General features: G+C 49.9%; 1 protein-coding gene across 1 annotated transcript; it reads right to left on the bottom strand.

The window, feature by feature from the left end:
* Positions 1 to 1,324: 1,324 nt before the first annotated feature.
* GFOD2 (glucose-fructose oxidoreductase domain containing 2) lies at positions 1,325 to 12,544 on the bottom strand (the record flags this gene model as incomplete). Its single annotated transcript, XM_010851114.1, has 2 exons — positions 1,325 to 2,883; positions 12,352 to 12,544. Coding segments are annotated over 2 exons (1,092 nt in total), but the record flags the coding sequence as incomplete, so codon positions are not given.

The raw sequence follows: 12,544 nt of genomic DNA, 5'->3' as shown, positions 1-12,544 counted from the left end.
TAAACAAGAGGTTTTGCTGCAGAGTCCTATAAAACTTAAGTGCCACTGTGGGTCAACAGCATGGCCCTTTCTTAATAAGGGCATCTCAGTCAGATGCAATGGATGAATGTGCTTTCTTGGTCAATTCTCAAACTTAGAGGGGGATAGCAACATCCTATTAACACAGAGGATGACCTGGAGCTGAGCTGGGAGGAAGGGGGCAGCTTCTCCTTCACTTCTCCCAGCATCCTGCCTGGTGGGGTTCTCTCTACAGTCCTAGTTCAGGCCAGGCTGAGATGCCTGTTGTAGAGAGGTGGTAACCTGGATGGGTCCCAAGCAGGGAGGGACAGTGCCTGGCACTAGAGTCTGAAGAGCCATAGGGGAAGGAGTAGTTCAGAGTCGGGCTCTGTGGTCAGAGGACCCTGACCAGTTCATGTAGCTCCGTCCCTCTCTGCTCTGGATAATGGGAATATTAGTAGTACTTCGTTGACTGGTTTGGATATTAAATGAAATAATACATGTGAAGTGTCTCTCCGGGGGGCCCAGCACACAGTAAGTACACCCCAACACTAGTAACTGTTATTTTATCTCACAAGGTCTGAAACCAGGACAATATGGGAAAACAGGCCTGGTGACTCCTCTAAGGGCAGGAGGAAGAGGGAGCATCCTCTCTGAGCCTTTCTCTTTCTGGTGAGGAGTCCAGGGCAGGGCAGAGGGAGGGAAGATTAGAGAAGGGGAAAGAGTTTGGTCCAGGTTTAATCCTGGCAGAGGAAACAAAGGAGGAGAGGTATTCTTTCCAGCCTGAGTGACACGGTGAGGAGGCTCTTCCTGTGGCGAGAACAGGATCCTAAATACAGAGCTGGACACTGGCTGGCTAGGCCAGGCAGTGCTTGGCTGGCCTAGCCAGAGGGCAGTGCCTTCATTAAGTTCATGCCATCCAGCCTCCCTGGCCCCCACCCCACCTCTCCTCTTCCAGGGCTCCCCTGGAGACAACCCCTTGGTGTCAAGAACAGAACCCCTTCTGACCTCCAGCCCAGGGAGACCTCAGACTCTCCCACTGTCTTTTAAGTATCAGGCCAGATCGGCCCCCTGCAGTCATGAGTCCTGTGTAAAGACTTGAGCACTGAGGAAAGACTTCTTGCAGGGATTCAGCCGCAGGGAATAAGCCAGGAGGCGAGGGCAGGCAGTGGTAGGAAGCTGGGTGGCCCGCTAGACAGTGACGGATCCAGTGGGGTTGGAGCTGCCACGGAGCCATGAGGAAAGAGAAAAATACAAACCATCTACAGCAACAACAAGCCTTTCATTATTAAACCCAACCTACCAAACAGACAACCACCACATACCATAGTGTCAGACCTTCTGATTTATTACATTTCTCATATGTCCCAGAGCTCTCCCCCTTGGCTCCTCTCTGCCAAAGTAGGGGCCTTCTCCCAGGGTCAACTTCAGCCCCTGAAAGCTCACCTGCTACAGAAACCCCCTCCCAGCCAGGGAAGGGGTAGTGCCTGGAGGCTGGAAGGGCCTGGTCATGTGGGGGGAGAGCAGGTGTGGATCCCCAAGGGATGAGCTGCCGCCCTCACCGTTCCTGAGGTGCCCCAGCCCAGGAAGGGCATGGCAACAAGGCCCCGCATCACTTCTTAGGCCTGAGGCATCACCCAGGCTGGCTCCTTACTGTGCCTTCTCATCCAGCTAAAACCACAAACAGGCTGCGAAACCCCCCAGTCAAGCTTCTGCCGGCCCTGCTCACAGACCCGGGGCACTTCTGCCTTGCACGGTGTACTGGCCTCTCAGCCCTGGCAACAGAATGCCACTCCCTCACCAGCCCGCAGAGTGGGCACTGGGGTGGGGGGTTCCCTGGGGCCACCTTCGAATTCACTAGAATTCAACTCTGCCCAAGCGGACCTATCAAATGAAAGATACCGTCTGTGCTACCGCGAAGCCCTCCCATCACAGCTCCTGGTCCTGCCCTGTCCTCTGCGCTGCGGCAGGGAGCCCACGCACAGGCTCACAGGTTGTTCCGCTGGAGCGCCTCGCACAGGTTCTGGTTGGCGTCGGGCTCCTCTGCCAGCACCTCTACCGCCTCCCACTCCCCGGATCGGCTCGACCGTTTGATGGCATCCACCACACTCTGCATGTAGAGCCCGTCCTCGAATGAGGCAGCCATGGAGACCGGGCTGTGGTCCCACGTGCGGCGGTCCCCCTGCCCCTGGAAGGACTGGCGCAGGGCCTGCACCATGTAGACCATGCCCTTCAGGTAGAGCAGCGGGACGTCCTGGGCGCCCTGCTCGGGCAGCCCCACACCCACAGCCAGTGAGTCCCTCAGCAGCAGCTCCTCCTGCGGGGCAGAGTTTTTCTGCCCATAGAGGTCCGCACCCCGGGCAACCAGGCGTCCCGCAGAGCCCACCACCATGACTTCGTGCACAAAGGCGCCTGGCATGTTGAAGTTGAGAGTTACTGTGCTGCACACACCCCCGCCCATGAGCATCTGGAAGAAACAGAAGTCATCACTGGTGACGTGCCGGATGCCACGGATGGCCGCATTCTGCCTCACAAAGGTCTTGAGCAGCCCGTGGACCTTCTCGGCTCTCTGGCCGGTCAGGTGGGTCAGCAGGTCCACAATGTAGGTGCCCATGGTGTGCAGGCCCCCGCCGCCCATGAGCTCATCACAGATCCAGCCATAGTTCGGGCTGAGCAGGCTGCCCGAGTAGACGCGGGCGTCACAGATCATCACTGCGCCCACGTAGTGCTCAGCTATCAGCTGCTTCATGCGCACAAAGGCCGGCAGGAAGCGCAACACGTTCCCCACAAGGCTCATCAGCTGAGGGTAGTAGCGTGAGGCTGTCACCATCCGGAAAGCATCCACTGAGGTTGCCGCCTTCTCACAAACCACATTCTTCCCAATACCTGAGAAGAAAACAACAGGAAATCTCAAAGATCCAGGGGGTTCACACTGGGAAAAGAAAACCCATTTCTGGAAGGCAGATGACTCAGGAAAGTCGGCTCTGAGGCTAGGTGGTGGCCTAGGACAAGAGGAAGGTGATTGGCCTGGAAGAAAATGGTACCCAGGGGCTGTGCCTGGAAAAAGAGTTATGGGTTAGAGAAAGAGAAGTTCTTAAAGGGAAATGAGTAGAGGCAGAAGGTGCAAACCAGGAGTGGGAGGTACAGAGAGGTGGTACCATGGTTAATATTATGTGTCAACCTGGTTAGGTTATGGTGCCCATCAAATACTAGCCTAAACATTGCTGAGAAGATCCCTTTAGATCTAATTAACATTTAAAGCAGTAGACTTTGAATAGAGCAGATTGCCCTCCATAATGTGGGTGGGCCTCAACTCATCAGATGAAGGCCTTGGGGGGATTAAAAAAAAAAAGACTGAAGTTCCCCATAGAGGAAGAAATTCTGCTTCCATATTGCCTTCAGAGTCAAGTCTGCAGCATCAACTCTTGCTAGAATTCACATTTGCTCCGTGGATCTTGGATCTACCAGCTCCTACAACCAGATGAGCCAATTCTTTAAATCTCTACTCTCTCTCTCAATATACATCCTGTTGGTTCTGTTTCTCTGGAAAACTGCCTAATACAAGTGGGCTGGAGAGGTGGATATGCTTATCTTATGGTTCATGCATTTATTAGATCATCAGGTTGGGGTAAGAAAATAAAATCTATATTCTAGGGGATGGGCTTGGCACTCTCAGTTGTAATTGCAGAAAGGACTCTAAGAGTCCCTGCAGACTGTTCTCAAAAAACACTGGTTCAACATATTAGTGTAGTCAAAAGGCCAGAAGATGCTTGGCTATAGTAGGAGGGGAAAGGGAGAGAAAACATCCTTTCTGTCTCAAGCCTGTTCTGAGTGCACCGCAGCTGGAAGGCACCCAGGGAGCAAAACAAAGCTAGACAAAGCCCTGGAGAGAGCAAGAGGACTTGAGCAGCTCCCACATGAGGAAAAGGAAAGGATGAACACTCTTCCACATCACAACATGAGAAGCTCATAGGGTACGAACGGCCACAAGACACCAATTCCTGGAGCATTCCTGTCAACTTGGTGTGGTTCAAGTAGAAGAAAGTCTTACGCTCGTATCTTCAATAGAAAATTTTAAAAGCCCAAGAAGTGGTATGGACTAGACACACACATAGTTTTGGGGTACAGCAAGCTGGGAAGGGTGAAGATATCCAGTTATTCCATTACTCATTCCACAGACACTGTCCTTGGGGTGTGACTCAAACCCTACCTCCTCAATTCCTCCAAGAAGTCATGGGCTTCTTGAGGGAACAAGCTCAAGGGTCTGGTACAAATGGCAGGATAAGGGAAGGGGTTATCCTTAAGGATGCAGATGTTCCAGGGAGATGTTCCCCTAAGCGGGAAAGGACATCCAGGCAGGGAACTGCATGTGCAAAGGCACCGAGGCAGGAAAGGCCCAGGAGCTGGGATTCCTAAAGCCCTGAGTGCATACCAGGAAACCAGCTGGAGGGATTACACGGGGTCTATAAGCAATGGAGGAAATGGGATAGAGAGCTGGTAGCATCTCTCACAAAGACACTGAAGGTCAAGAGTAGGAGTGGGGATGGAATCTTGTCCTTGAGTTTCTCCATCTCAGACAATGGCGATGCCACTCTAGTTTTTCAAGACAAAATCACTGAAATCACTCTTACATCCCACTTTCAATCATCAATAAATCCTGTTGGCTTGGCTTTCAAACTACTTCCAGGATCTCACCAGTTCTCACTACCAGCACTGCCACCTGCCTCATCCAAGTCACCACTCTTTTTCACCTGGATTATTGCCATGGCAACGTAACTGGTTTCCCTCAGTTTTTTCTTAACACAGAAGCCAGGGAAACTGTTGAAATTTGAGATGGATCAGATCATATCTCTGTGCTGCATCAAACCCTCTGCTGGCTTCTCACCTCATTCAGAATGAGCCAGAGTTCTTACAGTTGCCTACCCACAAGGTCATACATACATGCTTTGTACGCCCCTCTAAAGTTTTCTTTTTGATCCCTTTGCTTCCCATGGTCCCTCTCCTGTTCATTCTGCTTGAGCCACTGAATATGAGAAGAGGGCTGCTTCTTACACGAAGACCTGGTGGCTGGGGAGAGGCGCTGATTGCTAAACAGAGACGATGGACAGGCAGGGCCAGGCCTAGCCACTGTGCTCAGGACACAGTCTTGGGCTGGAATCTCTCTTGCTGCTTACTCTCCTGGAACAATGTTCACATTCAGGCTTCTCCTCCAGTGCCATCCAGGCTCCACTCTCCCACTGCATAGGCACTTACCGGTTGGCAGAGCAGTCTCCAAGCCTGGACACTTGTATCTTGGGGCAGCCAGATCAAGATTATGCTTTCTCCAGGTATGTGTATCTCCAGTAACTCTGGGGTCATTCCCTTGGTCCCCTGAAAAGTTTTCTCAGTGTTTTCAGAGAGGGAATGGCTGGGACACAGATAATTTCTGGTGGCCCACTACAGGGTGTAGCTTCTGATGAATCTGGATTCCATTCACACAGGCTCGGGGGGAACTCAGCTGGTCACCTTGCAGTAGAAACAATAGGGACCCAGGACAGCTGACTGTCCAGAAAGGGCAGTCCACGCTTTGGACCCAGACACTGGGGTTCAAAGTCTGGTTCTCTCACTTGATTGCTGCATGACCTGGGACATTTCTGAACCTCTCTGGGTTCTGGTTTACCACGCTGTAGAAGGAGAGTCACATTTACCATGCAGGGTAGGAGAGAAGAGTAAGTCAAATGAGGCGGTATATGTAAATGGCCAGCCCAGCTCTGTCATTGGTACAGTTTATAACCATCACCATGGGAGACTCAGCAGATGTCATAAATACAGGAAAAAAGGGCCCACTGTGACCTAGATTTTATGACTCACACAGAAGCTACATTTTCTAGGCCAATAATACTGATGTTCAATATTTTGAAATTTTAATTTTTAAAAAGGTATTTAAACATCAACATGAACACAGACAAGTTTCTTATTCAATGTACTGTGTACCAGGCCTCTCAGAGAGCTAAGTCCAGCCCAGCCCTTCAGAAGCTCACATCCTGACAAAGCCCACAGTGGATAATCTCGTGCCTTTGGCCAGTCCTTCCAAGCTCCCCTCACTTCCTGCCCTCTCTCCGCCACCCTGACCCTTGAGAACCCCACATGGCCTTCGCCATCTACCCAGACAGAATTCTCGGGTGTGAACTCCCAGTGCTGTGGCAAGGAGGAGCACATGTAGATCAGGCGCCTGTGATGTAATTCAATCTCCTCACTTTACAAAGCTCTTGAAATCTCTCGTTCTTCTCCAAATAATAACAAAAGCTTTACAACAGGTACTGGCAGGACCACCAGGAGAACGGCTAGCCAAGAGCCACACGCCCAAGGCAGGGAGCCGTGTGCACAGAGCAGGGGGCCTGGGCAAGGGGACAGGCCCTTGTACTGGGGTCTGGAGCTGGAGAGGGGCCCTGCGGAGAGAGTCGCCCCTGACTGCTATCACTGTCTGCTCCTGGAGGGCCTCCAATCCTTCCCCATACTTGAGGGGTTTTAGGATTAGGGACAGGAGAATCACAATACTGGGGGAGAACCTGGTCACCTGGCTGCTGAACACGCGGCTGAGGAGGGGAGTCATGAGAAATTAGGTTCTCAGATCCCCCATGTGAGAGCTGCCTCTCTGGCCAACCCAGAGGCTTCTTGCTTTGACTGTGCACAGTGGGAGGTGGGGGGTGGACGCTGGGGAGGAAAGGGGGCGGGCTGGGAGGAAAAGGACTCACACGGCTGCTGAGAGTCTGGTGGTGATAAAACCAGAATCTAAAGGCATCTCTGGTTTCATGCCACGAGCAATCAGGGAAGGAGAAGAGGCCTTCCTGAGGCTGAACGACAGGGGTTTCTGAACTTGGGACCCAGCAGTACAACCAGTGTGGGGGCTAAAGGCCATCTGGAGTGAAACAGGCCTCTGCCGGCCACAGGGTGTGTAGCTTGAGGAAGGTATTGAGGGTGCCTCCAGAGACATATTTACCCAAGTTTATCGAGCTTTCCTGTTAGAAAGTTGAAAGAGAGGTTAGAGAAGCTGAAAGTCACTTTCTGTCTCCACGGAATGGGGAAGCATGGATGCTGAGTGCCATTAGCTCAGATGAAATCTGGAGGTTGAACAAGCCTCTCCCGGCTCACACTCCCCAGACAACCCTGGAGTGAAGGACCCCCGAGAAGCTGTCCCAGACCACTTTTTGTTTCTCAGTAATGCATGACAGCTCTGGGACACCACCACTGCCCCTCTCTCTAGAGGTGTGGGACTAGACATGTGATTTCAAACAGCAGGGGGGAGGAGCAGCCCCAGAAAAAGCACCACTTTCATGTTTTACAAAATCCATGGATTCTGCCTTTAAAAACAAACAAAACAAAAAAGGTTCTGCTACTTAGAAAAATATGTGAGAGTTGTACTATAAAGAAAGCTGAGCACAGAAGAATTGATACTTTTGAACTGTGGTGTTGGAGTAGACTCTTGAGAGTCCCTTGGACTGCAAGGAGATCCAACCAGTCCATCCTAAAGGAGATCAGTCCTGGGTGTTCACTGGAAGGACTGATGTTGAAGCTGAAACTCCAATACTTTGGCCACCTGATGCGAAGAGCTGACTGATTGGAAAAGACCTTGATGCTGGGAAAGGTTGAGGGCAGGAGAAGAAGGGGACAACAGAGGATGAGATGGTTGGATGGCATTACCAACTCAATGGACATGGGTTTGGGTGGACTCTGGGAGTTGGTGATGGACAGGGAGGCCTGGCATGCTGCGGTTCATGGGGTCGCAAAGAGTCGGACACGACTGAGTGACTGAACTGAACTGAACTTAAAAAAAAGTTTGAAAGCCACCAGACAGAATCACTGCTGTCCACAGCCCACTCTCTCTTGGGTCACAGGCCCCTGTCAGCTCCCTGGGTCACACCAGCAGGCTGGGCTTGTACAGCCAGAAGTTGTGACACTATCATTCAACCGGAGTGCTGGGCCTGGTGCCAAGCTCTGGAATACATCAGGCATGATGGCTACCTTCAGACAACCTACACTTCAGTGGCAGAGAGTGCCATGAATCAAATTATCATGTGAATACATGCAGAACTGCCTTGTGATCAAGGCAATGAAGATGATATAAATGTTAACATAAGAGTCCACAGCAGGGACATGATCTGGACTGGGGGCCAGAAAAGGTACCCCAAGGGCCTGGTGTTCTTGGGAGTAAATTATCTGGGTCAGGCTGCTTGAGGAATGGTCCTTGTTATCTCAACAGCCCATGGGGAAAGGACTGGCACACTCAGTGTTTTTCTAATGAAGCCACAAGTGCTAAGAAGTAGGCACAGAAAATTACCTTCTAGCAATGGACTTAGGAAAACATTCAACTGTAGCAAAAATGCTGGGGCACTTTGTACATTAAAATTGTTTGGAACCATTTCTAAATTGAGAAAGGAAACATATACAGTCCCTCCTTCTCCTCTAAGGAATTCATGGGAAAGCCATAAGGGTGAAATCTGAGGTGGAAGAAAGTGAAAAGTCAAATAAAGGTGGAAAGTAAGATGCCACAGGGGCTTCCCAGGTGGCACTAGTAGTAAAGAACCCGCTTGCCAATGCAGGAGACATAAGAGACACAGGTTCGATCCCTGGGTCGGAGAAGACCCCTTGGAGGAGGGCATGGCAACCCACTCCAGTATGCTTGCTTGGAGAATTCCATGGACAGAGGAGGCTGGTGGGCTACCGTCCACTGGGGGGCAAAGAGTTGGATATGACTGAAGCCACTTAGCAAGCATGCGTGCAAGAAGCTATAGAAAAGAAATGTGGAGTGAAAAGTACATCTTTAGAGGGTAAGTCCAAGGATTAGTTTTAGAAAAAAACTTATAAACTTGTTAGAAAAAAAACTAATAAGAATGAGGGAAGAAACACTCTTATGGCCTCAGAAATGACATAAGAACACAGTGATCTCAGAAGCTGAGGAAAATGCGATTTTGCCTACAGCACTAAGTCTTAGTGAGATGCTGTGACCTTACACGTTTCTGGGCCTGGGCTTCTGTAACTGGAAATGAAGATGTTGGATGAGACCAGTGGCTCGCAATCCTTAGTGTGGATCAGAATCACCCAGAATGCTTGTTCAAAAATTGGTAGGCCTCACCCGCTGAGATTTAGAAGGTCTGGGAAGGGGCCCAGAATTTGGATTCATAACAATTTCCCAGGTGATGCTGCTGCTGCTGGCCCAGCATCTCTGAGAAAGGCTGGACTAGATACTCTCTTCATTGTCCCTGCAGGTCCAACATTTCTGACTTTATGCCTGTGAATTTCAAAAGAAGAAAAAGCGGTACTCTGGCATCAAAAGTTTTAGAAGAAGAAAAGTCTGTCATAGATTTGCTTTATAGCTACAAATGGGGACAGGTGCTGCATGCCTCACTTAACTGCTTCTCATCTCTCTGACTTAACCTTTCCCCATGCTGGGCAATGCAAGAAGAATCCTTCACTCAATAGAGACTTGAGACAATTACGATTTAACTTCTCACGGGTTCAAAATCTAGAAGAGCTTATCTAAAATTAGAGTACTTCAACAGCTATCCTGTTAAGTAAACATGTCTTTTCCCCCCCTGGTTCTAAAATGATTGAGGATCTAAAGCTTATATCCTTTAAATTAATTATTAACAGGCCATGCGGGGACCTTAGTTCCCCAGACCAGGGAGCGAACTCAAGCCCCCTGCAGCAGAAGCATGGAATCCTAACCACTGGACTGTCAGCGAAGTCCCTAAAGCTTATATCCTTAATGAAACATAAAAGACATAGCACCTGTAACAGAAAGAGTAAAAAAGAAAAAAGACATGTAGGTGGGAAAAACAGAAAAATATCCTTTCATGCATATATAGAGGGACTCATACATGGGAACACACAGGTGGAACAGCGGTGGGGGTGTTCTGGAACGCTGACTCTGAGCCCTTTTAAATACACTGCATTTTTGTAACTATCAATGTGTCTATTCTGTTCTTCACCTAAACGATGTACAAGAACCAGATACTGCCAGAGCTTTACATTACAGGAAGAAAGAACAGGTCCTGCTTTTGAGGAATTAACTTAAACACAGTCCCCCAACCCACAGAAAAGTTTTTCACGTTTGAGATGACTTAGAATGCTAAGTTTCATTTCTGAGCTACATTCAACTCATGAACATCTGAACATTTACCTAGTGAACATCCAGAGGAGACTCCTACTATTTATTTTTGATGTGAATTTAACTTAAACAAATCTGTTCTTCCACTTGGGACAATAGGAAATCCAGGCTTCCCCCTGTAACGCGATGCCAGTGTCTTTCTTGGTCAGCATACGGAGGCAGTCATATCATGCTGGAAAGACTGAATGATACTTTCATTTCACAGGGGCCTCCAGAGGTTGAGAGGGACAGAAACAGGACCAGAAGTGGGGTCTGATGTCAAGGTCAGTTTGGTGTTCTGCCTACAGCAGTTTATGCATTCATATCCAGTCATTTGGGAAAACTAGAGCAGTTCTCATGGCCTCTTCTGTATGAGCGAAAGTTAAGAATTCTCACAAAGAAAGAAAGCAAGCACACAGGGAGTTAACCTCATGGTTGCAATAGGCTCAGTGACTCGTTTGGGGCCTAAGTGGGCAGTGCCTGATGGCACATCCAGTCGACATGGCTCTCTTAGCCCAACCACCTTGGCCCTGGGATTATGTACCTGCAAGAACAGACCAAGGACCCGCATTCATACCCTCCTCCCTGCTGACAACAGAGGTATGGAGACAGGGCTGATGGTTTTACTTCACTGAGGGCTGGGATACAAGACCCCAGAAGCTGTCCTTCCTGCTTGTATTAAACGGACCAAGTCCAGTGTTTTCCTGTATGAGGAAAACACCCGGCAGGCTTGTGCCCAAAGAACTCTGGGTCTCTTCTTTCTCCTTACACAGCTAGGAAATGGCCTCTGTGGGAACCCTAAAGTTCAAGAAGCTGACTGAGAGCCTGTACAACTCCGCCTCCACACACACCCTCAGCAACCTGCACTCATGCCACAAGGAACGGTGAGAAGTCAAGAGACCATGGTAGCTTGATTCCCTTGAACCAGCCCTCTGTTAAAGTGCTGACTTAAGTCTACTTCTAAACTCAATCTGGGAGCATGATCTGCTCTAAAAATCTAGGGCCAGTGAATAGCTCCAATGTCACAACACCCCCAGAGAGAGCCCTCTGGAAAAGACAAACCATCTATAATTTTTGGTCAAAACTTATATGCCCCAAATCAACAACCAGACAGACGCTTGTTGAGGTGACAGACACTCTCTTCAGACTACAGGAGAGAGAAGCAGTCTTGGATCCTGCACCATGGCGGTGGCCAGGAGGAGTGGCGGTCAGCCTCAGGGTCAGAGATGGGCACCTGGCTCCTGTCACCTTATGTACAACAATTACTCTGTCAATTAATTATACGCTACCCAAATTGTTACTTAAGTCTTTTCTCATTTACCTGGCCAGTAAATGTTACTGTTACTTCTAGTCTCTTTGATCGGACTGTGAAATCTGAAAGCAGAGACAGCTCTATTTCAACACTGTTCTGAATGTCAAGAATGATACCGTGTCAGTGTCTAGCACACAGGAGTTTTTTTTTTTTTTTTTAAAGAATTGCTGGATGAATATTGACTGGTTTGTTTCCCTATTAAATTAGATTCTGATTCATGTGAGACAAAGGAGAATTTTTCCTACTGTCGACAGGAAAGAGCAGCCCAACAGGAACTGCAGGAGAACAGTTCACCAAACCACACCCAGCTGGGGCAGGAGGTGGCTAGGCCCACTGCTTCCAGAGGGAGCAGGGATGCGAGCAGGCCAACCTGTGGGTCCTGCGGGGGAGATACATCGCATTGGGACAACCTTCCTGACTCTGGCGTACACAATTGCAAAGCATGACAGGAAGGGTGTGTGCTCAGTCTAGTCAAGGACTGACAAAATATGGGAAATGGCAGCCTTGATACACACCCCCTTCTCCTTTCTGTGGTGCTGTATGCCACGGAAATGAAGAACAAACGCATCAATCACAGCCAATTCCCCCGGGCCCAGGTCTTTAGATTCTGATTTCACAGAGGCGAACTTTACAATGCCTGAATGTATCATCTCTAGCCCCTGTGACAGGCCAGCTCTGAAGGCATCTGCTTAATTTTTGCTTGGGGATTTACTTATGGGAGGTGGGGAAGGCTGTGTCTTTCCCAGACATTGGGGCATTTCCTCCCGCAGCCATAAGGCCTCCCAAAGTGTCCTCCCTCAGCACTGCTTCAGGGACGAGAGTTGTCCCAGACCCAAGCCCAAGAGGGCCTACCCAGGCCCAGAGGAGAGCAGGGATGTTCAAGGACCCCGGAGAGGGAGACACCATCTGCCCGTACCTAGAGCCTTCACAGATATCTGCCGGGTGAGTGGAGGGGGCATGTTGATGCACACCAGATCCACGTCTTGATGCAGCAAGACGTCGTCAGTCCGGCTGGTGTAGAAGGCAATGTTCATCTCCTCAGCGAGCTGCTTGGCCTCCTCCTCGGTCTTCCCCCACAGGGCCTGCACCGTGAATCCCTCTGCCCGCAG

Source organism: Bison bison, unplaced genomic scaffold (assembly GCF_000754665.1).
Source record: "Bison bison bison isolate TAMUID 2011002044 unplaced genomic scaffold, Bison_UMD1.0 scf7180017864297, whole genome shotgun sequence".
NCBI lineage: Eukaryota > Metazoa > Chordata > Mammalia > Artiodactyla > Bovidae > Bison > Bison bison.
This window is presented reverse-complemented; position numbering and strand designations above follow the sequence as displayed.